Source organism: Petromyzon marinus, chromosome 69 (genome assembly GCF_048934315.1).
Source record: "Petromyzon marinus isolate PM22_M1 ecotype Great Lakes invasive population chromosome 69, UKy_Petmar_22M1.pri1.0, whole genome shotgun sequence".
NCBI classification, from domain to species: Eukaryota; Metazoa; Chordata; class Hyperoartia; order Petromyzontiformes; family Petromyzontidae; genus Petromyzon; species Petromyzon marinus.
Genome location: NC_133735.1, coordinates 4,537,123 through 4,560,043, shown reverse-complemented (window position 1 = coordinate 4,560,043; position 22,921 = coordinate 4,537,123). Strand labels below are relative to the sequence as shown.

At 50.6% G+C, this 22,921-nt stretch overlaps 1 protein-coding gene across 1 annotated transcript in view; it reads left to right on the top strand.

The window, feature by feature from the left end:
• LOC116957028 (uncharacterized) overlaps window positions 1-22,921 on the top strand; it is an 86,422-nt gene that overhangs the window by 28,297 nt on the left and 35,204 nt on the right. Inside the window, exons 3-11 of the mRNA XM_076055106.1 lie at window positions 6,682-6,741; window positions 6,773-6,986; window positions 7,385-7,654; window positions 8,366-9,835; window positions 12,850-13,083; window positions 16,712-16,984; window positions 18,631-18,875; window positions 18,918-19,024; window positions 19,683-19,866. Coding sequence (XP_075911221.1) covers window positions 6,682-6,741; window positions 6,773-6,986; window positions 7,385-7,654; window positions 8,366-9,835; window positions 12,850-13,083; window positions 16,712-16,984; window positions 18,631-18,875; window positions 18,918-19,024; window positions 19,683-19,866 — 3,057 coding nt within the window. The remainder of the gene's footprint in view (window positions 1-6,681; window positions 6,742-6,772; window positions 6,987-7,384; window positions 7,655-8,365; window positions 9,836-12,849; window positions 13,084-16,711; window positions 16,985-18,630; window positions 18,876-18,917; window positions 19,025-19,682; window positions 19,867-22,921) is intronic.

The following is a 22,921-nucleotide window of genomic DNA, read 5'->3' as shown; positions in this document are numbered from 1 at the left end:
GTGTGACTCTATGGATCTCTGTGTGACTCTATGGATCTCTGTGTAACTCTATGGATCTCTGTGTGACTCTATGGATCTCTGTGTAACTCTATGGATCTCTGTGTAACTCTATGGATCTCTGTGTAACTCTATGGATCTCTGTGTGACTCTATGGATCTCTGTGTGACTCTATGGATCTCTGTGTAACTCTATGGATCTCTGTGTAACTCTATGGATCTCTGTGTAACTGTATGGATCTCTGTGTAACTCTATGGATCTCTGTATGACTCTATGGATCTCTGTGTGACTCTATGGATCTCTGTGTAACTCTATGGATCTCTGTGTGACTCTATGGATCTCTGTGTAACTCTCTGGATCTCTGTGTGACTCTATGGATCTCTGTGTGACTCTATGGATCTCTGTGTAACTCTATGGATCTCTGTGTAACTCTATGGATCTCTGTGTAACTCTATGGATCTCTGTGTAACTCTATGGATCTCTGTGTGACTCTATGGATCTCTGTGTGACTCTATGGATCTCTGTGTGACTCTATGGATCTGTGTAACTCTATGGATCTCTGTGTGACTCTATGGATCTCTGTGTGACTCTATGGATCTCTGTGTAACTCTATGGATCTCTGTGTGACTCTATGGATCTCTGTGTAACTCTATGGATCTCTGTGTGACTCTATGGATCTCTGTGTGACTCTATGGATCTCTGTGTAACTCTATGGATCTCTGTGTGACTCTATGGATCTCTGTGTGACTCTATGGATCTCTGTGTGACTCTATGGATCTCTGTGTGACTCTATGGATCTCTGTGTGACTCTATGGATCTCTGTGTAACTCTATGGATCTCTGTGTAACTCTATGGATCTCTGTGTGACTCTATGGATCTCTGTGTAACTCTATGGATCTCTGTGTAACTCTATGGATCTCTGTGTAACTCTATGGATCTCTGTGTGACTCTATGGATCTCTGTGTGACTCTATGGATCTCTGTGTGACTCTATGGATCTGTGTGACTCTATGGATCTCTGTGTGACTCTATGGATCTCTGTGTGACTCTATGGATCTCTGTGTAACTCTATGGATCTCTGTGTGACTCTATGGATCTCTGTGTTACTCTATGGATCTCTGTGTAACTCTATGGATCTCTGTGTGACTCTATGGATCTCTGTGTGACTCTATGGATCTCTGTGTGACTCTATGGATCTCTGTGTAACTCTATGGATCTCTGTGTGACTCTATGGATCTCTGTGTAACTCTATGGATCTCTGTGTAACTCTATGGATCTCTGTGTAACTCTATGGATCTCTGTGTGACTCTATGGATCTCTGTGTGACTCTATGGATCTCTGTGTAACTCTATGGATCTCTGTGTGAACTCTATGGATCTCTGTGTAACTCTATGGATCTCTGTGTAACTCTATGGATCTCTGTATGACTCTATGGATCTCTGTGTGACTCTATGGATCTCTGTGTAACTCTATGGATCTCTGTGTGACTCTATGGATCTCTGTGTGACTCTATGGATCTCTGTGTGACTCTATGGATCTCTGTGTGACTCTGTGGATCTCTGTGTAACTCTATGGATCTCTGTGTGACTCTATGGATCCTATGGATCTCTGTGTAACTCTATGGATCTCTGTGTGACTCTATGGATCTCTGTGTTACTCTATGGATCTCTGTGTAACTCTATGGATCTCTGTGTGACTCTATGGATCTCTGTGTGACTCTATGGATCTCTGTGTGAACTCTATGGATCTCTGTGTAACTCTATGGATCTCTGTGTGACTCTATGGATCTCTGTGTAACTCTATGGATCTCTGTGTAACTCTATGGATCTCTGTGTAACTCTATGGATCTCTGTGGTAACTCTTTGGGTCTCTGTGTGACTCTATGGATCTCTGTGTGACTCTATGGATCTCTGTGTAACTCTATGGATCTCTGTGTAACTCTATGGATCTCTGTGTAACTCTATGGATCTCTGTGTGACTCTATGGATCTCTGTGTGACTCTGTGGATCTCTGTGTAACTCTATGGATCTCTGTGTGACTCTATGGATCTCTGTGTAACTCTATGGATCTCTGTGTGACTCTATGGATCTCTGTGTAACTCTATGGATCTCTGTGTAACTCTATGGATCTCTGTGTAACTCTATGGATCTCTGTGTAACTCTATGGATCTCTGTGTAACTCTATGGATCTCTGTGTAACTCTATGGATCTCTGTGTAACTCTATGGATCTCTGTGTGACTCTATGGATCTCTGTGTAACTCTATGGATCTCTGTGTGACTCTATGGATCTCTGTGTAACTCTATGGATCTCTGTGTGACTCTATGGATCTCTGTGTGACTCTATGGATCTCTGTGTAACTCTATGGATCTCTGTGTAACTCTATGGATCTCTGTGTAACTCTATGGATCTCTGTGTAACTCTATGGATCTCTGTGTAACTCAACGTCTCTATGGATCGACTCTATGGATCTCTGTGTGACTCTATGGATCTCTGTGTGACTCTATGGATCTCTGTGTGACTCTATGGATCTCTGTGTAACTCTATGGATCTCTGTGTGACTCTATGGATCTCTGTGTGACTCTATGGATCTCTGTGTAACTCTATGGATCTCTGTGTAACTCTATGGATCTCTGTGTGAACTCTATGGATCTCTGTGTGACTCTATGGATCTCTGTGTGACTCTATGGATCTCTGTGTAACTCTATGGATCTCTGTGTAACTCTATGGATCTCTGTGTGAACTCTATGATCTCTGTGTAACTCTATGGATCTCTGTGTGACTCTATGGATCTCTGTGTGACTCTATGGATCTCTGTGTAACTCTATGACGTGTAACCTATGGATCTCTGTGTGACTCTATGGATCTCTGTGTAACTCTATGGATCTCTGTGTAACTCTATGGATCTCTGTGTAACTCTATGGATCTCTGTGTGAACTCTATGGATCTCTGTGTGACTCTATGGATCTCTGTGTGACTCTATGGATCTCTGTGTAACTCTATGGATCTCTGTGTAACTCTATGGATCTCTGTGTGAACTCTATGGATCTCTGTGTGACTCTATGGATCTCTGTGTGACTCTATGGATCTCTGTGTGACTCTATGGATCTCTGTGTAACTCTATGGATCTCTGTGTAACTCTATGGATCTCTGTGTGACTCTATGGATCTCTGTGGTAGTGACTCTATGGATCTCCTGTGTAACCCTCCTCATGGAATCTCTGTGTGACTCTATGGATCTCTGTGTGACTCTTGTGACTCTATGGATCTCTGTGTGACTCTATGGATCTGTGTAACTCTATGGATCTCTGTGTGACTCTATGGATCTCTGTGTGACTCTATGGATCTCTGTGTAACTCTATGGATCTCTGTGTGACTCTATGGATCTCTGTGTAACTCTATGGATCTCTGTGTGACTCTATGGATCTCTGTGTGACTCTATGGATCTCTGTGTAACTCTATGGATCTCTGTGTGACTCTATGGATCTCTGTGTGACTCTATGGATCTCTGTGTGACTCTATGGATCTCTGTGTGACTCTATGGATCTCTGTGTAACTCTATGGATCTCTGTGTAACTCTATGGATCTCTGTGTGACTCTATGGATCTCTGTGTGACTCTATGGATCTCTGTGTAACTCTATGGATCTCTGTGTAACTCTATGGATCTCTGTGTAACTGTATGGATCTCTGTGTAACTCTATGGATCTCTGTATGACTCTATGGATCTCTGTGTGACTCTATGGATCTCTGTGTAACTCTAGGATCTCTGTGTGACTCTATGGATCTCTGTGTAACTCTCTGGATCTCTGTGTGACTCTATGGATCTCTGTGTAACTCTATGGATCTCTGTGTGACTCTATGGATCTCTGTGTAACTCTATGGATCTCTGTGTAACTCTATGGATCTCCGTGTAACTCTATGGATCTCTGTGTAACTCTATGGATCTCTGTGTGACTCTATGGATCTCTGTGTAACTCTATGGATCTCTGTGTGACTCTATGGATCTCTGTGTAACTCTATGGATCTCTGTGTAACTCTATGGATCTCTGTGTAACTCTATGGATCTCTGTGTGACTCTATGGATCTCTGTGTGACTCTATGGATCTGTGTAACTCTATGGATCTCTGTGTAACTCTATGGATCTCTGTGTGACTCTATGGATCTCTGTGTAACTCTATGGATCTCTGTGTGACTCTATGGATCTCTGTGTGACTCTATGGATCTCTGTGTGACTCTATGGATCTCTGTGTGACTCTATGAATCTCTGTGTATCTGGATCTCATGTGACTCTATGGACTCTGTGTGACTCTATGGATCTCTGTGTGACTCTATGGATCTCTGTTTAACTCTATGGATCTCTGTGTAACTCTATGGATCTCTGTGTGACTCTATGGATTTCTGTGTGATTATGGATCTCTGTGTAACTCTATGGATCTCTGTGTAACTCTATGGATCTCTGTGTAACTCTATGGATCTCTGTGTGACTCTATGGATCTCTGTGTGACTCTATGGATCTCTGTGTGACTCTGTGGATCTCTGTGTAACTCTATGGATCTCTGTGTGACTCTATGGATCTCTGTGTAACTCTATGGATCTCTGTGTGACTCTGGATCTCTGTGTAACTCTATGGATCTCTGTGTAACTCTATGGTCTCTGTGTAACTCTATAGATCTCATGTAACTCTGTGGATCTCTGTGTGACTCTATGGATCTCTGTGTGACTCTATGGATCTCTGTGTAACTCTATGGATCTCTGTGTAACTCTATGGATCTCCGTGTAACTCTATGGATCTCTGTGTGCTCTATGGATCTCTGTGTGACTCTATGGATCTCTGTGTAACTCTATGGATCTCTGTGTAACTCTATGGATCTCTGTGTAACTCTATGGATCTCTGTGTAACTCTATAGATCTGTGTAACTCTATGGATCTCTGTGTAACTCTATGGATCTCTGTGTGACTCTATGGATCTCTGTGTGACTCTATGGATCTCTGTGTAACTCTATGAATCTCCGTGTAACTCTATGGATCTCTGTGTAACTCTATGGATCTCTGTGTGACTCTATGGATCTCTGTGTAACTCTATGGATCTCTGTGTGACTCTATGGATCTCTGTGTAACTCTATGGATCTCTATGTAACTCTATGGATCTCTGTGTAACTCTGGATCTCTGTGTGACTCTATGGATCTCTGTGACTCTATGGATCTCTGTGTAACTCTATGGATCTCTGTGTAACTCTACATGGATCTCTGTGTGACTCTGGATCTCTGTGTAACTCTATGGATCTCTGTGTAACTCTATGGATCTCTGTGTAACTCTATGGATCTCTGTGTGACTCTATGGATCTCTGTGTAACTCTATGGATCTCTGTGTAACTCTATGGATCTCTGTGTGACTCTATGGATCTCTGTGTGATTATGGATCTCTGTGTAACTCTATGGATCTCTGTGTAACTCTATGGATCTCTGTGTAACTCTATGGATCTCTGTGTGACTCTATGGATCTCTGTGTAACTCTATGGATCTCTGTGTAACTCTATGGATCTCTGTGTGACTCTATGGATCTCTGTGTAACTCTATGGATCTCTGTGTGACTCTATGGATCTCTGTGTAACTCTATGGATCTCTGTGTAACTCTATGGATCTCTGTGTGACTCTATGGATCTCTGTGTAACTCTATGGATCTCTGTGTAACTCTGTGGATCTCTGTGTAACTCTATGGATCTCTGTGTAACTCTATGGATCTCTGTGTAACTCTATGGATCTCTGTGTAACTCTATGAATCTCTGTGTGACTCTATGGATCTCTGTGTAACTCTGGATCTCTGTGTGACTCTATGGATCTCTGTGTGACTCTATGGATCTCTGTGTGACTCTATGGATCTCTGTGTAACTCTATGGATCTCTGTGTAACTCTATGGATCTCTGTGTAACTCTATGGATCTCTGTGTGACTATGGATCTCTGTGTAACTCTATGGATCTCTGTGTGACTGTATGGATCTCTGTGTAACTCTATGGATCTCCGTGTAACTCTATGGATCTCTGTGTAACTCTATGGATCTGTGTGACTCTATGGATCTCTGTGTAACTCTATGGATCTCTGTGTGACTCTATGGATCTCTGTGTAACTCTATGGATCTCTGTGTGACTCTATGGATCTCTGTACTCTATGGATCTCTGTGTAACTATATGGATCTCTGTGTGACTCTATGGATCTCTGTGTAACTCTATGGATCTCTGTGTAACTCTATGGATCTCTGTGTAACTCTATGGATCTCTGTGCAACTCTATGGATCTCTGTGTAACTCTATGGATCTCTGTGTGACTCTATGGATCTCTGTGTGATTATGGATCTCTGTGTAACTCTATGGATCTCTGTGTAACTCTATGGATCTCTGTGTAACTCTATGGATCTCTGTGTGACTCTATGGATCTCTGTGTAACTCTATGGATCTCTGTGTAACTCTATGGATCTCTGTATAACTCTGGATCTCTGTATGGATCTCTGTGTAACTCTATGGATCTCTGTGTAACTCTATGGATCTCTGTGCTCATAGGATCTGTGTAACTCTATGGATCTCTGTGTGACTCTATGGATCTCTGTGCGCTCTATGGATCTCTGTGTGACTCTATGGATCTCTGTGTAACTCTGGATCTCTGTGTAACTCTATGGATCTCTGTGTGCCTCAGGGTGCCCGTGTGGTGAGCTGCTGCCCCATCGGAGCACCTCCCAGCTCCTCCTGCCTCCGTGCCCACGCCCCTCCTCCGTCCCAATCCTCAGCTCCTCCACCTCCTCCTCCACCTCCTCCTCCACCTCCTCCACCTCCTCCTCCACCTCCTCCTCCACCTCCTCCACCTCCTCCTCCTCCACCACCTCCTCGTCGCTGGGCGTCGCCACGACTACGGCCCGCGACCCCGCGGCCCCACCTCCAGCCACGTGCGCTCGCCTCTACGCAACATCATCGAGTCCACCATCGGCTCGGACACCCTGCGTGGTGCGGTGGGGGGGGTGGGGTGGTGGGGGTGGTGGGGGGTGGTGGTGGGGGTTTGGTGTTGAGGTGGTGGTGGGGAAGTCGGGGGGTGATGGTGGGGAGTGGTGGTGGGGGGGTGGTGGTGGGGGGCGGTGGTGGTGGGGGGGGGGTGGTGGTGGGGGGGGGTGGTGTTGGGGGGTGGTTGTGGTGTTGAGGTGATGGTGGGGTGGTGGGGGGTGGGGGTGGTTGTGGTGTTGAGGTGGTGGTGGGGGTGGTGGTGGGGGGTGGTGGTGGTGGTGGGGGGTGGTGGTGGGGGGTTGGTGGTGGGGGGGGGTTCGTAGGAGGTCGTGGGTTTGTCGTCGTGACAACGCCGAGTCGTTACTGTGGTTGCTGTGGTTGCTGTGGTTGCGCGATCGTCGCAGGCTGCGTTGCCGTGACGAGCGCTGGCGACGACGCCGGTGAAGACGACGCTGATGAGGACGCCGGTGAGGACGCCGCTGAGGACGACGCCGGTGAGGACGCCGGTGAGGACGACGCCGGTGAGGACGACGCCGGTGAGGAGGACGCCGGTGAGGGCGACGCCGGTGAGGGCGACGCCGGTGAGGGCGATGCCGGTGAGGAGGCCGCCGGTGAGGAGGCCGCCGCGGGCTGTGCGGAGCGACTCGCCGTGCTGCCGTGCGGCTCCAGCCCCGGTGGGTCGCCGCCTGTCCACGCACCACGCGCGGTCGCCGCGGTTACCAAGCGGCTGCCGTTCCCACGGCAACGTCACTCCCCCTGCCCCCTCCTCTTCCCCTCCTTCCCCCCTCGCTTCCTGGTTGTTGTTGTAGTTGTTGTGGTTGTTGTTGTTGTTGTGGTGGTTGTTGTGGTTCTTGTTGTGGTTGTTGTTGTGGTTGTTGTTGTGGTTGTTGTGGTTCTTGTTGTGGTTGTTGTTGTTGTGGTTGTTGTTGTGGTTGTTGTGGTTCTTGTTGTGGTTGTTGTTGTTGTGGTTGTGGTTGTTGTGGTTGTTGTTGTGGTTGTTGTTGTGGTTGTTGTGGTTCTTGTTGTGGTTGTTGTTGTTGTTGTGGTTGTTGTTGTGGTTGTTGTTGTGGTTGTTGTGGTTGTTGTGGTTCTTGTTGTGGTTGTTGTTGTTGTGGTTGTTGTTGTTGTGGTTGTTGTTGTTGTGGTTGTTGTAGTAGTTGTTGTTGTTGTTGTGGTTGTTGTTGTCGTGTGGTGGTGGTGGTTGCCGTTGTGGCGATTGTTGTGGTCGTTGCTGTGCTTTGGTGGCGAGTGGTGGCGCCGCGGTCGCGCTGCTGCCCACCCCCCTCACCCTCCTACCCCCCCCACCTCCCCCCACCCCCCACCCCCCCACACCGCACCCCCCACCCCCCCTACCCCCCCTACCCCCCCTACCCCCCCACCCGTAGGCCCCAGCAGTGAGCGTCGTCAGCGTCGTCGCTTTTCCCGCCGCGTCGATCTCGGCGACGGCCCCACGTCGACGTCTGCCGACCAATCGGAACGCTCGCTGCCCGCGGCCGACCAATCGGAGCGGCCCGGGAGGGCCGCCGGGACGTCGCCGTCTCCGGCCGACCAATCGGAGCGGTCGCCGTTGCTGACGGTCGACCAATCGGAGCGGCCGTCGAGCCCTACGGCCGACCAATCGGAGCCGTCGCTGCTGTTGACGCCCGCCGACCAATCGGAACGCCCGTCGTCGAGGCCGGGGGCCGACCAATCGGGGCATCTGCTGCTGTTGACGCCCGCCGACCAATCAGAACAGCCGTTGTCAAGGCCAGGAGCCGGCCAATCGGAGCAGCTGTTGTTGTTGACGCCCGCCGACCAATCGGAGCAGCCATTGTTGAGGCCCGGGGCTGACCAATCAGAACTGCTGCTGCTATTGGCGCCCGCCGACCAATCTGAGCGGGCATTGTCAAGTCCGTCGGCCAACCAATCGGAGCGGCCGCTGCTGTTGACACCCGCCGACCAATCAGAACAGCCGTTGTCAAGGCCAGGAGCCAACCAATTAGAGCAGCTGCTGCTATTGACACCTGCCGACCAATCGGAAAGGCCGCTGTCAAGGCCGGGGGCTGACCAATCAGAGCAGCTGCTGCTGTTGACGCCCGCCGACCAATCGGAGCAGCCATTGTTGAGGCCTGGGGCTGACCAATCGGAGCGGCCGCTGCTGTTGACACCCGCCGACCAATCAGAACAGCCATTGTCAAGGCCAGGAGCCAACCAATCGGAGCAGCTGCTGCTATTGACACCCGCCGACCAATCGGAACAGCCATTGTCAAGGCCAGGAGCCAACCAATCAGAGCAGCTGCTGCTATTGACACCCGCCGACCAATCGGAACGGCCGCTGTCAAGGTCGGGGGCTGACCAATCAAAGCAGCTGCTGCTGTTGACGCCCGCCGACCAATCGGTGCAGCCGTTCTCAATGCCCGGGGCCGACCAATCGGAGCAGCTGTTGCTGTTGATGCCCGCCGACCAATCGGAGCGGCCGTTGTCGAGGCCGGGAGACGACCAATCGGAGCGGCCGCTGCTTTTGACGCCCGCCGACCAATCGGAACGGGCGCCGTCGAGGCCGGGTGCCGACCAATCGGAGGGGCGGCCACCGCCGTCGACGCCCGCCGGCCAATCGGAGCGGCCGTCGTCGTGGCCGGCCGCCGACCAATCGGAGCGGCCGCTGCTTTTGACGCCCGCCGACCAATCGGAGGGGCCCTTGCGGCTGGCGGGAGAAGGCGGCGACGGCGACGTTGGCTTGACGTTCGGGATGCTGAACCTGGACGACATGATGGAGGTGGTGGTGGTCCGGCAGTTCCGGTGCAAGATTTGCCCGTACAAGAGCCAGTCGCGGGACAGCCTCATCGGCCACATGAAGGAGCGCCACCTCAGTCCCGGTGAGCACCGGCACGCACCGGCACGCACCGGCACGCACAACACCGCGTACGGCACGGCACATGGCGCACACGGCACATGCCGAACACACGACACCGCACACGGCACATGGCACACACAACACCGCACACCACACAGCTACACACAGCTACACACAGCTACACACAGACACACGCTACACACAGCTACACACAGACACACACACACAGCTACACACAGCTACACACACAGCTACACACAGCTACACAGACACAGCTACACACAGCTACACACAGACACACACACACAGCTACACACAGCTACACACACAGCTACACACAGCTACACAGACACAGCTACACACAGCTACACACAGACACACACAGACACACACACACACAGCTACACACAGACACACACACACAGCTACACACAGCTACACAGACACAGCTACACACAGACACACACACACAGCTACACACAGCTACACACACAGCTACACACAGCTACACAGACACAGCTACACACAGCTACACACAGACACACACAGACACACACACACAGCTACACACAGACACACACACACAGCTACACACAGCTACACACACAGCTACACACAGCCACACAGACACAGCTACACACAGCTACACACAGACACACACACACAGCTACACACAGCTACACACACAGCTACACACAGCTACACAGACACAGCTACACACAGCTACACACAGCTACACACAGACACACACACAGCTACACACAGACACACACAGCTACACACAGCTAGACACAGACACACACACAGACACACACAGCTACACACAGTTACACACAGGCACACACAGTTACACACGGACACAAAGACAAAAATACCCCGTGTAGCCTTAACAGACTGTAGGGGCAAGTGCTGTTAGCGAGCACCTATGAAGGCCGGCACAGCACACGAGGGGGTGGGTGGCTAGCACCATACCCGGACGCCTTTGTCTCCCCAGTGGCGATGCTCACACATCACACAAAGTACTCATTTGAGGCTGAGTTGACCTAGGGGAGGTAGTCGCCCTCCGTTGTTGTTGGAGGGCGACTACCTCCAACTGCCCAGTAGCATCCTTCACGAGCCTCCTCCACAGAGGCCGATCTTGACACCGCTGGTACAAGTCATCGGCAAGTCCACTCAGCTCCACATCCTCCCGTACCGCTTCGCTCCATCTCTTCTCTAGCCCGTGCCGCGCCCGCTTAGCCCCCTCAATCCGGCCGAACAAAAGCTGTTTCGGCATGCGGTGGCTGGGCATGCGGGCTACATGACCCAGCCATCGCAGCCTTCCCCGCCGGAGGAGCTCACCGATGGGACCTTGCCCAGATCTTTCAAGGATTTTTGAGCTCCTCACACAATCCAGTCTGGTTAAACCCAGGATGGATCGTAGGCAGGCCAGCCTAAATGTTTCTAACCGGCGAAGATGTTCCATTAGGGGGGTCCACGTTTCGCAAGCGTAGAGAAGGGAGGGAATGACCGTGGCCGAGAAGACCTAAAGCTTAGTGCGGAGCGACAGACCAGGTAGCTTCCACACAGCGTTACGCAACCGATGAAAAGATATTGCCACTCGACTGATTCGGAGTGAGACCTCTGCTGTTAAACTGGACACGCACACACAGACACACGCCCACAGATACACATAGACACACACACAGTCACACAGCTACTACAGACACACACACAGTCACACACACACAGCTACACACAGACACACACACAGCTACACATAGACACACACACACAGTCACACGCACACAGCTACACACAGACACACACAGCTACACACAGACACACACACACAGTCACACGCACACAGCTACACACAGACACACACGCACACACAGTCACACGCACACAGCTACACGCAGACACACACAGACGCACACAGCTACACACAGACACACACACAGTCACACGCACAGCTACACACAGACACACACACACACAGTCACACGCACACAGCTACACACAGACACACGCACACACAGACACACGCCCACAGATACACATAGACACACACAGTCACACAGCTACTACAGACACACACACAGTCACACACACAGAGCTACACACAGACACGCACATCTACACACAGACACACACACAGACACACACACAGCTACACACAGACACACACACAGTCACACGCACACAGCTACACACAGACACACGCACACACTGTCACACACACAGCTACACACAGACACACACACACAGCTACACCCAGACACACACACAGCTACACACAGCTACACACAGACACACACACAGCTACACATAGACACACACACAGACACACACAGCTACACACAGACACACACAGCTACACACAGTCACACACACACAGCTACACACACACAGCTACACACAGCTACACACAGACACACGGACACACACACAGCTACACACAGACACACACACACAGCTACACACAGACACACATAGACACACACACACAGACACACACACAGCTACACACAGACACACACACAGACACACACACAGCTACACACAGGCACACATAGACACACACACACAGACACACACAGCTACACACAGACACACAGACACAGACACACACACACACACAGCTACACACAGACACACACACGGCTACACACAGACACACACACAGCTACACACAGCTACACACAGACACACGCACACACAGCTACACACAGACACACACACAGCTACACACACACACACAGCTACACACAGACACACACACAGCTACACACAGACACACACACACAGCTACACACAGACACACACACAGCTACACACAGACACACACACACACAGCTACACACAGACACACACACACACAGCTACACACAGACACACAGACACACACACACAGACACACAGACACACACACACAGCTACACGCAGACACACACACACAGCTACACACAGTCACACACACACAGCTACACACAGTGCCAACCATCGACGCCCGTGCCCCTCCCCCCCGCCCCCTCCCCTCCCCCCCGCCCCCAGGCTGTGCCCAGCTGCCCCGCAAGCGTGGGCGAGGCCGCCCTCGTAAGCGGCCGCCCTCACCGGTGCCGGCACTGCCGCCGCCGCCGCCGCCCCCGGCGACACGAGGGGGGTGGCCCCCCCCGCGGGGGGCGGCCCCCCTCTCGGGGGCCGTGCCGGGCCCCGGTGACCCCGGTGACCCCGGCGACCCCGACGACGACGACATCATCGACGCCGGGGCCATTGACGACAGGGACGGTGAGGGATGGGGGGGGGGGGCATAGACTCACCACACAGAGACTCATAGACTCATCATAGAGACCCATAGAGTCCTAGAGACCCATAGAGTCACCACACAGAGACCCATAGACTCATCATAGAGACCCATAGAGTCCTAGAGACCCATAGACTCATCACACAGAGACCCATAGAGTCCTAGAGACCCATAGAGTCACCACACAGAGACCCATAGACTCATCATAGAGACCCATAGAGTCCTAGAGACCCATAGAGTCACCACACAGAGACCCATAGACTCATCACACAGAGACCCATAGAGTCCTAGAGACCCATAGAGTCACCACACAGAGACCCATAGACTCATCACACAGAGACCCATAGAGTCCTAGAGACCCATAGACTCATCACACAGAGACCCATAGAGTCCTAGAGACCCATAGAGTCACCACACAGAGACCCATAGACTCATCACACAGAGACCCATAGAGTCCTAGAGACCCATAGAGTCCTAGAGACCCATAGAGTCCTAGAGACCCATAGAGTCATCACAGAGACCCATAGAGTCATCACAGAGACTCATAGACTCATCACACAGAGACCCATAGAGTCACCACACAGAGACCCATAGAGTCACCACACAAAGACCCATAGACTCATCACACAGAGACCCATAGAGTCCTAGAGACCCATAGAGTCCTAGAGACCCATAGAGTCCTAGAGACCCATAGAGTCATCACAGAGACCCATAGAGTCATCACAGAGACTCATAGACTCATCACACAGAGACCCATAGAGTCACCACACAGAGACCCATAGAGTCACCACACAGAGACCCATAGAGTCACCACACAAAGACCCATAGACTCATCACACAGAGACCCATAGAGTCCTAGAGACCCATAGAGTCCTAGAGACCCATAGAGTCATCACAGAGACCCATAGAGTCATCACAGAGACTCATAGACTCATCACACAGAGACCCATAGAGTCACCACACAGAGACCCATAGAGTCACCACACAAAGACCCATAGACTCATCACACAGAGACCCATAGAGTCCTAGAGACCCATAGAGTCCTAGAGACCCATAGAGTCCTAGAGACCCATAGAGTCATCACAGAGACCCATAGAGTCATCACAGAGACTCATAGACTCATCACACAGAGACCCATAGACTCACCACACAGAGACTCATAGACTCATCACACAGAGACCCATAGAGTCACCACACAGAGACCCATAGACTCATCACACAGAGACCCATAGAGTCCTAGAGACCCATAGAGTCCTAGAGACCCATAGAGTCATCACAGAGACCCATAGAGTCCTAGAGACCCATAGAGTCATCACAGAGACCCATAGAGTCCTAGAGACCCATAGAGTCCTAGAGACCCATAGACTCATCATAGAGACCCATAGACTCATCACACAGAGACCCATAGAGTCCTAGAGACCCATAGAGTCCTAGAGACCCATAGAGTCCTAGAGACCCATAGAGTCCTAGAGACCCATAGACTCATCATAGAGACCCATAGAGTCATCACTCATCATAGAGACCCATAGAGTTCTAGAGACCCATAGACTCACCACACAGAGACCCATAGACTCACACAGAGACCCACAGAGTCCTAGAGACCCATAGACTCATCATAGAGACCCATAGACTCATCATAGAGACCCATAGACTCATCACTCATCATAGAGACCCATAGACTCATCACTCATCATAGAGACCCATAGAGTCCTAGAGACCCATAGAGTCATCATAGAGACCCATAGAGTCCTAGAGACCCATAGAGTCATCATAGAGACCCATAGAGTTATCATAGAGACCCATAGAGTCCTAGAGACCCATAGAGTCCTAGAGACCCATAAAGTCCTAGAGACCCATAGACTCATCATAGAGACCCATAGACTCATCACACAGCAGAGACCCATAGACTCATCACACAGCAGAGACCCATAGACTCACCACACACAGAGACCCACAGACTCACCACACAGAGACCCACAGACTCACCACACAGAGACCCATAGACTCACCACACAGCAGAGACCCATAGACTCACCACACAGCAGAGACCCACAGACCCATAGAGTCATCACAGAGACCCATAGAGTCCTAGAGACCCATAGAGTCCTAGAGACCCATAGAGTCATCACAGAGACCCATAGAGTCATCACAGAGACTCATAGACTCATCACACAGAGACCCATAGAGTCACCACACAGAGACCCATAGAGTCACCACACAAAGACCCATAGACTCATCACACAGAGACCCATAGAGTCCTAGAGACCCATAGAGTCCTAGAGACCCATAGAGTCCTAGAGACCCATAGAGTCATCACAGAGACCCATAGAGTCATCACAGAGACTCATAGACTCATCACACAGAGACCCATAGAGTCACCACACAGAGACCCATAGACTCATCACACAGAGACCCATAGAGTCCTAGAGACCCATAGAGTCCTAGAGACCCATAGAGTCCTAGAGACCCATAGAGTCATCACAGAGACCCATAGAGTCATCACAGAGACTCATAGACTCATCACACAGAGACCCATAGAGTCACCACACAGAGACCCATAGAGTCACCACACAAAGACCCATAGACTCATCACACAGAGACCCATAGAGTCCTAGAGACCCATAGAGTCCTAGAGACCCATAGAGTCATCACAGAGACCCATAGAGTCCTAGAGACCCATAGAGTCATCACAGAGACCCATAGAGTCCTAGAGACCCATAGAGTCCTAGAGACCCATAGACTCATCATAGAGACCCATAGACTCATCACACAGAGACCCATAGAGTCCTAGAGACCCATAGAGTCCTAGAGACCCATAGAGTCCTAGAGACCCATAGACTCATCATAGAGACCCATAGAGTCATCACTCATCATAGAGACCCATAGAGTCCTAGAGACCCATAGACTCACCACACAGAGACCCATAGACTCACACAGAGACCCACAGAGTCCTAGAGACCCATAGACTCATCATAGAGACCCATAGACTCATCATAGAGACCCATAGACTCATCACTCATCATAGAGACCCATAGACTCATCACTCATCATAGAGACCCATAGAGTCCTAGAGACCCATAGAGTCATCATAGAGACCCATAGAGTCCTAGAGACCCATAGAGTCATCATAGAGACCCATAGAGTTATCATAGAGACCCATAGAGTCCTAGAGACCCATAGAGTCCTAGAGACCCATAAAGTCCTAGAGACCCATAGACTCATCATAGAGACCCATAGACTCATCACACAGCAGAGACCCATAGACTCATCACACAGCAGAGACCCATAGACTCACCACACAGCAGAGACCCACAGACTCACCACACACAGAGACCCACAGACTCACCACACAGAGACCCACAGACTCACCACACAGAGACCCATAGACTCACCACACAGCAGAGACCCATAGACTCACCACACAGCAGAGACCCACAGACTCACCACACACAGAGACCCACAGACTCACCACACAGAGACCCACAGACTCACCACACAGAGACCCACAGACTCACCACACAGAGACCCACAGACTCACCACACAGAGACCCACAGACTCTCTGCGACACCTCTGACGTGTGTCTCCCCCCCCCGTCCCCCACCGGGCGACAGCCGACAGTGACTACAACCCTCTGGACGATGCCTCCCGTGGCCGCCAGGCCCCAGCGGCCCCGACCAGGCCCGGCCCCTCGCCGGGGCCCCGGGGGGCGCCCGGCGCCGCCGCGGACGGCAGGCCCCGCCGGAGGCCCGGCCGCCCGAGGAAATACCCGCGGCTCGACGCGGCCGGGAACGCCGGGAACGCCGGGAACGCCGGGAACGCCGGGAACGCCGGGAACGCCGCCCTCGCCGTCGTCACGGCGACCGCCGCTGCCGTGCAGCAGCCGGGTAGCTGCTCGCAACCAAAGACAAAGGTCCCCCGTGTAGCCTCTAGCAGGGCTGTAGGGGCAAGTGCTGTTAGTAGCAGCAGCGGTGTCCTATAGACACACAGACAAAGGTCCCCCGTGTAGCCTCTAGCAGGGCTGTAGGGGCAAGTGCTGTTAGTGGCAGCAGCGGTGTCCTATAGACACACAGACAAAGGTGCCCCGTGTAGCCTCTAGCAGGGCTGTAGGGGCAAGTGCTGTAAGGCCCTCATCCAGCAGCAGCAGAGGAGGGCGATGACATTTTTGTGTTTTGTTATTTTGTTGTTGTTGTTGTATTTTGTTGTTGTTGTATTTTGTTGTTGTTGTATTTTGTTGTTGTATTTTGTTGTTGTTGTATTTTGTTGTTGTTGTATTTTGTTGTTGTATTTTGTTGTTGTATTTTGTTGTTGTATTTTGTTGTTGTATTTTGTTGTTGTATTTTGTTGTTGTTGTTGTATTTTGTTGTTGTTGTTGTATTTTGTTGTTGTTGTTGTATTTTGTTGTTGTTGTATTTTGTTGTTGTTGTATTTTGTTGTTGTATTTTGTTGTTGTATTTTGTTGTTGTTGTATTTTGTTGTTGTTGTATTTTGTTGTTGTTGTATTTTGTTGTTGTTGTATTTTGTTGTTGTTGTATTTTGTTGTTGTTGTATTTTGTTGTTGTTGTATTTTGTTGTTGTTGTATTTTGTTGTTGTTGTATTTTGTTGTTGTTGTATTTTGTTGTTGTTGTATTTTGTTGTTGTTGTATTTTGTTGTTGTTGTATTTTGTTGTTGTTGTATTTTGTTGTTGTTGTATTTTGTTGTTGTTGTATTTTGTTGTTGTTGTATTTTGTTGTTGTTGTATTTTGTTGTTGTTGTATTTTGTTGTTGTTGTATTTTGTTGTTGTTGTATTTTGTTGTTGTTGTATTTTGTTGTTGTATTTTGTTGTTGTATTTTGTTGTTGTTGTATTTTGTTGTTGTTGTTGTTGTTGTATTTTGTTGTTGTTGTATTTTGTTGTTGTTGTATTTTGTTGTTGTTGTATTTTGTTGTTGTTGTATTTTGTTGTTGTTGTATTTTGTTGTTGTTGTATTTTGTTGTTGTTGTTGTATTTTGTTGTTGTTGTTGTATTTTGTTGTTGTTGTTGTATTTTGTTGTTGTTGTATTTTGTTGTTGTTGTATTTTGTTGTTGTTGTATTTTGTTGTTGTTGTATTTTGTTGTTGTTGTATTTTGTTGTTGTTGTATTTTGTTGTTGTTGTATTTTGTTGTTGTTGTATTTTGTTGTTGTTGTATTTTGTTGTTGTTGTATTTTGTTGTTGTTGTATTTTGTTGTTGTTGTATTTTGTTGTTGTTGTATTTTGTTGTTGTTGTATTTTGTTGTTGTTGTATTTTGTTGTTGTTGTATTTTGTTGTTGTTGTATTTTGTTGTTGTTGTATTTTGTTGTTGTTGTATTTTGTTGTTGTTGTATTTTGTTGTTGTAGTTGTTGTATTTTGTTGTTGTAGTTGTTGTATTTTGTTGTTGTTGTTGTTGTATTTTGTTGTTGTTGTTGTTGTTTGTTGTTGTTGTTGTTGTTGTATTTGTTGTTGTTGTTGTATTTTGTTGTTGTTGTTGTATTTTGTTGTTGTTGTATTTTGTTGTTGTTGTTGTCCTCAGCACCGCCGTCGACAACGCGGGCACCCCCAGCGGACGCCCCGACCCCAGGACCCCGGGGGCCGCCCCCCCTGCCGCCCCCCCTGCCGCCGCCGCCACCGCCCTCCGTTTCCCAGGATGCCGCGGGGCGGGCCGAGCGATCGGCCAATCGGGAGGGGGAGAGGAGGGCGCCGGTCGGGAGGGGGGTGGCGGCCGTGCCGCCGGAAGCCGCCCCCGGCGACGTGGCGGGGGGCGGTCCCGGGGAGGGGGGGGAGGAGGGGGGGGAGGGGGAGGAGGAGGAGGGGGAGGGGGAGGAAGGGGGGGAAGGGGAGGAGGGGGAGGGGTCCCACACTCCCAAGCGGAGGGGCCGCCCCCCTAAGAGATACGGCCGGCGGGGCTACCGGAGATACTACAACAGGTGGCGGCACCACCGCACCGTCGCACTACCAAAGTCGTCGTCGTCGTCATCGTCACCATCGTCGTCATCGTCACCATTCTCACCATTGTCATCATCGTCGTCGTCGTCGTCGTCATCATCGTCATCTTCGTCATCCTCGTCATCATCGTCATCATTATCGTCATCATCGTCATCATCATCATGGTCATCATCATGGTCATCTTCATCGTCGTCGTCATCGTCACCAACGTCATCATTCTCACCATCATCGTCATCCTGCCCTCACGTCCAGCCCCCCCCTTTCCCTCCACCCGCCCCCATCACCATCGTCACCATCGCCATCCTGCGGTCACGTGACCTCACGGCCGCCCCCCCTAACCCCGCCCAGCCCCCCATCTTTCCCTCCACCACGTCACGTCACGCCACGCCACGTCACACCACGCCACGTCACGTCACACCACGTCACACCACGTCACACCACGTCACACCACGCCACGTCACGTCACGCCACGTCACACCACGTCACGTCACGCCACACCACGTCACACCACGCCACGTCACGTCACACCACGTCACGTCACATCACGTCACGTCACGCCGCGTGACGCCGTGTCACGTTACGTCACGTCACATCACATCACGTCACGTCACGTGACGCCACGTCGGTTCGGGAGTGCAGGTACCAGCACGGCTACCGGCCGGGCCGGCCCCGCCTCCGGCCACACCGGTGCGCCCTGTGCGGCTCGCGCTTCCTGTCGCCGGAGGATCTGGCCTTCCACGAGGCGGCACACGACGGCCACGACCCCGAACGCTTCCGCTGCCGGCACTGCAACTACCGCTGCAAGCGGTGGTCTTCGCTGAAGGTTCCCTCATCTCTCTCTCATCTCTCTCATCTCATCTCTCTCTCTATCATCTCTCTCTATCATCTCTCTCATCTCTCTCTCATCTCTCTCTCATCTCTCTCTATCATCTCTCTCTATCATCTCTCTCTATCATCTCTCTCTATCATCTCTCTCATCTCTCTCTCTCATCTCTCTCTCTCATCTCATCTCTCTCTATCATCTCATCTCTCTCTATCATCTCATCTCTCTCTATCATCTCATCTCTCTCTATCATCTCATCTCTCATCTCTCTCTCATCTCTCTCATCTCTCTCTCATCTCTCTCATCTCTCTCTCATCTCATCTCTCTCTACCATCTCTCTCTCATCTCTCTCATCTCTCTCATCTCATCTCTCTCATCTCTCTCATCTCTCTCATCTCTCTCATCTCTCTCATCTCTCTCTCTCATCTCTCTCTCATCTCATCTCTATCATCTCTATCATCTCTCTCATCTCTCTCATCTCTCTCATCTCATCTCTCTCATCTCTCTCATCTCTCTCTATCATCTCTCTCATCTCTCTCATCTCATCTCTCTCTATCATCTCTCTCATCTCTCTCATCTCTCTCATCTCTCATCTCTCTCATCTCTCTCATCTCATCTCTCATCTCTCTCTCTCATCTCTCATCTCTCATCTCATCTCTCATGTCATCTCTCTCATCTCTCATCTCTCTCTCATCTCTCATCGCTCTCTCTCTCATCTGTCTCATCTCTCTCATCTCTCATCTCTCTCATCTCTCATCTCTCTCTCATCTCATCTCTCTATCATATCTCTCATCTCTCATCTCTCTCCTCTCTCTCATCTCATCTCTCTATCATCTCTATCATCTCTATCATCTCTCTCATCTCTCTCATCTCTCTCATCTCTCTCTCTATCATCTCTCTCTCATCTCTCTCATCTCATCTCTCTCTCATCTGTCTCATCTCTCATCGCTCTCTCTCTCATCTGTCTCATCTCTCTCATATCTCTCTATCATCTTTCTCTCATCTCTCTCTCTCATCTCTCTCATCTCTCTCTCATCTCTCTCATCTCTCTCTCTCTCTCATCTCTCTCTCTCATCTCTCTCTCATCTCTCTCATGTTTCTCTCATCTCTCTCTCATCTCTCTCTCATCTCTCTCATCTCTCTATCATCTCTCTCATCTCTGGTACGCGGGAGGTCGTGGCTTCGATGTAGAGATGTTGACTACCTCGCCTGGTACGCAGGAGGTCGTGGGTTCAATGTAGAGATGTTGACTACCTCGCCTGGTACGCGGAAGGTCGTGGGTTCGATGTCGAGATGATGACCACCTCGCCTGGTACGTAGGAGGTCGTGGGTTCAATGTAGAGATGTTGACTACCTCGCCTGGTACGCAGGAGGCCGTGGGTTCGATGTAGAGATGTTGACCACCTCGCCTGGTATGCGGGAGGTTGTGGGTTCGATGTCGAGATGTTGATTACCTCGCCTGGTACGCAGGAGGTCGTGGGTTCAATGTAGAGATGTTGACTACCTCGCTTGGTACGCAGGAGGTCGTGGGTTCGATGTCGAGATGTTGACTACCTCGCCTGGTATGCAGGAGGTCGTGGGTTCAATGTAGAGATGTTGACTACCTCGCCTGCTACGCAGGAGGTCGTGGGTTCAATGTAGAGATGTTGACTACCTCGCCTGGTACGCAGGAGGTTGTGGGTTCAATGTAGAGATGTTGACTACCTCGCCTGCTACGCAGGAGGTCGTGGGTTCAATGTAGAGATGTTGACTACCTCGACTGCTACGCAGGAGGTCATGGGTTCAATGTAGAGATGTTGACTACCTCGCCTGGTACGCGGGAGGTCGTGGGTTCAATGTAGAGATGTTGACTACCTCGCCTGCTACGCAGGAGGTCGTGGGTTCAATGTAGAGATGTTGACTACCTCGCCTGGTAAGCAGGAGGTCGTGGGTTCGATGCCGAGATGTTAACCACCTCGCCTGGTGCGCAGGAGGTCGTGGGTTCAATGTAGAGATGTTGACTACCTCGCCTGGTACGCAGGAGGTCGTGGGTTCAATGTAGAGATGTTGACTACCTCGCCTGGTACGCAGGAGGTCGTGGGTTCAATGTAGAGATGTTGATTACCTCGCCTGGTACGCGGGAGGTCGTGGGTTCGATGTCGAGATGTTGACTACCTCGCCTGGTACGCGGGAGGTCGTGGGTTCAATGTAGAGATGTTGACCACCTCGCCTGGTACGCAGGAGGTCGTGGGTTCATTGTAGAGATGTTGACTACCTCGCCTGGTACGCAGGAGGTCGTGGGTTCGATGTCGAGATCTTGACTACCTCGCCTGGTACGCGGGAGGTTGTGGGTTCAATGCAGAGATGTTGACCACCTCGCCTGGTACGCAGGAGGTCGTGGGTTCATTGTAGAGATGTTGACCACCTCGCCTGGTACGCAGGAGGTCGTGGGTTCATTGTAGAGATGTTGACTACCTCGCCTGGTACGCGGGAGGTCGTGGGTTCAATGTAGAGATGTTGACCACCTCGCCTGGTACGCGGGAGGTCGTGGGTTCAATGCAGAGATGTTGACTACCTCGCCTGGTACGCAGGAGGTCGTGGGTTCAATGTAGAGATGTTTACCACCTCGCCTGGTACGCGGGAGGTCGTGGGTTCAATGTAGAGATGTTGACCACCTCGCCTGGTATGCAGGAGGTCGTGGGTTCGATGTAGAGATGTTGACCACCTTGCCTGGTACGCATGAGGTCGTGGGTTCAATGTAGAGATGTTGACCACCTTGCGTGGTACGCGGGAGGTCGTGGGTTCATTGTAGAGATGTTGACCACCTCGCCTGGTACGCGGGAGGTCGTGGGTTCAATGTAGAGATGTTGACCACCTCGCCTGGTACGCGGGAGGTCGTGGGTTCAATGTAGAGATGTTGACTACCTCGCCTGGTACGCGGGAGGTCGTGGGTTCATTGTAGAGATGTTGACCACCTCGCCTGGTACGCAGGAGGTCGTGGGTTCAATGTAGAGATGTTGACCACCTCGCCTGGTATGCGGGAGGTCGTGGGTTCAATGTAGAGATGTTGACTACC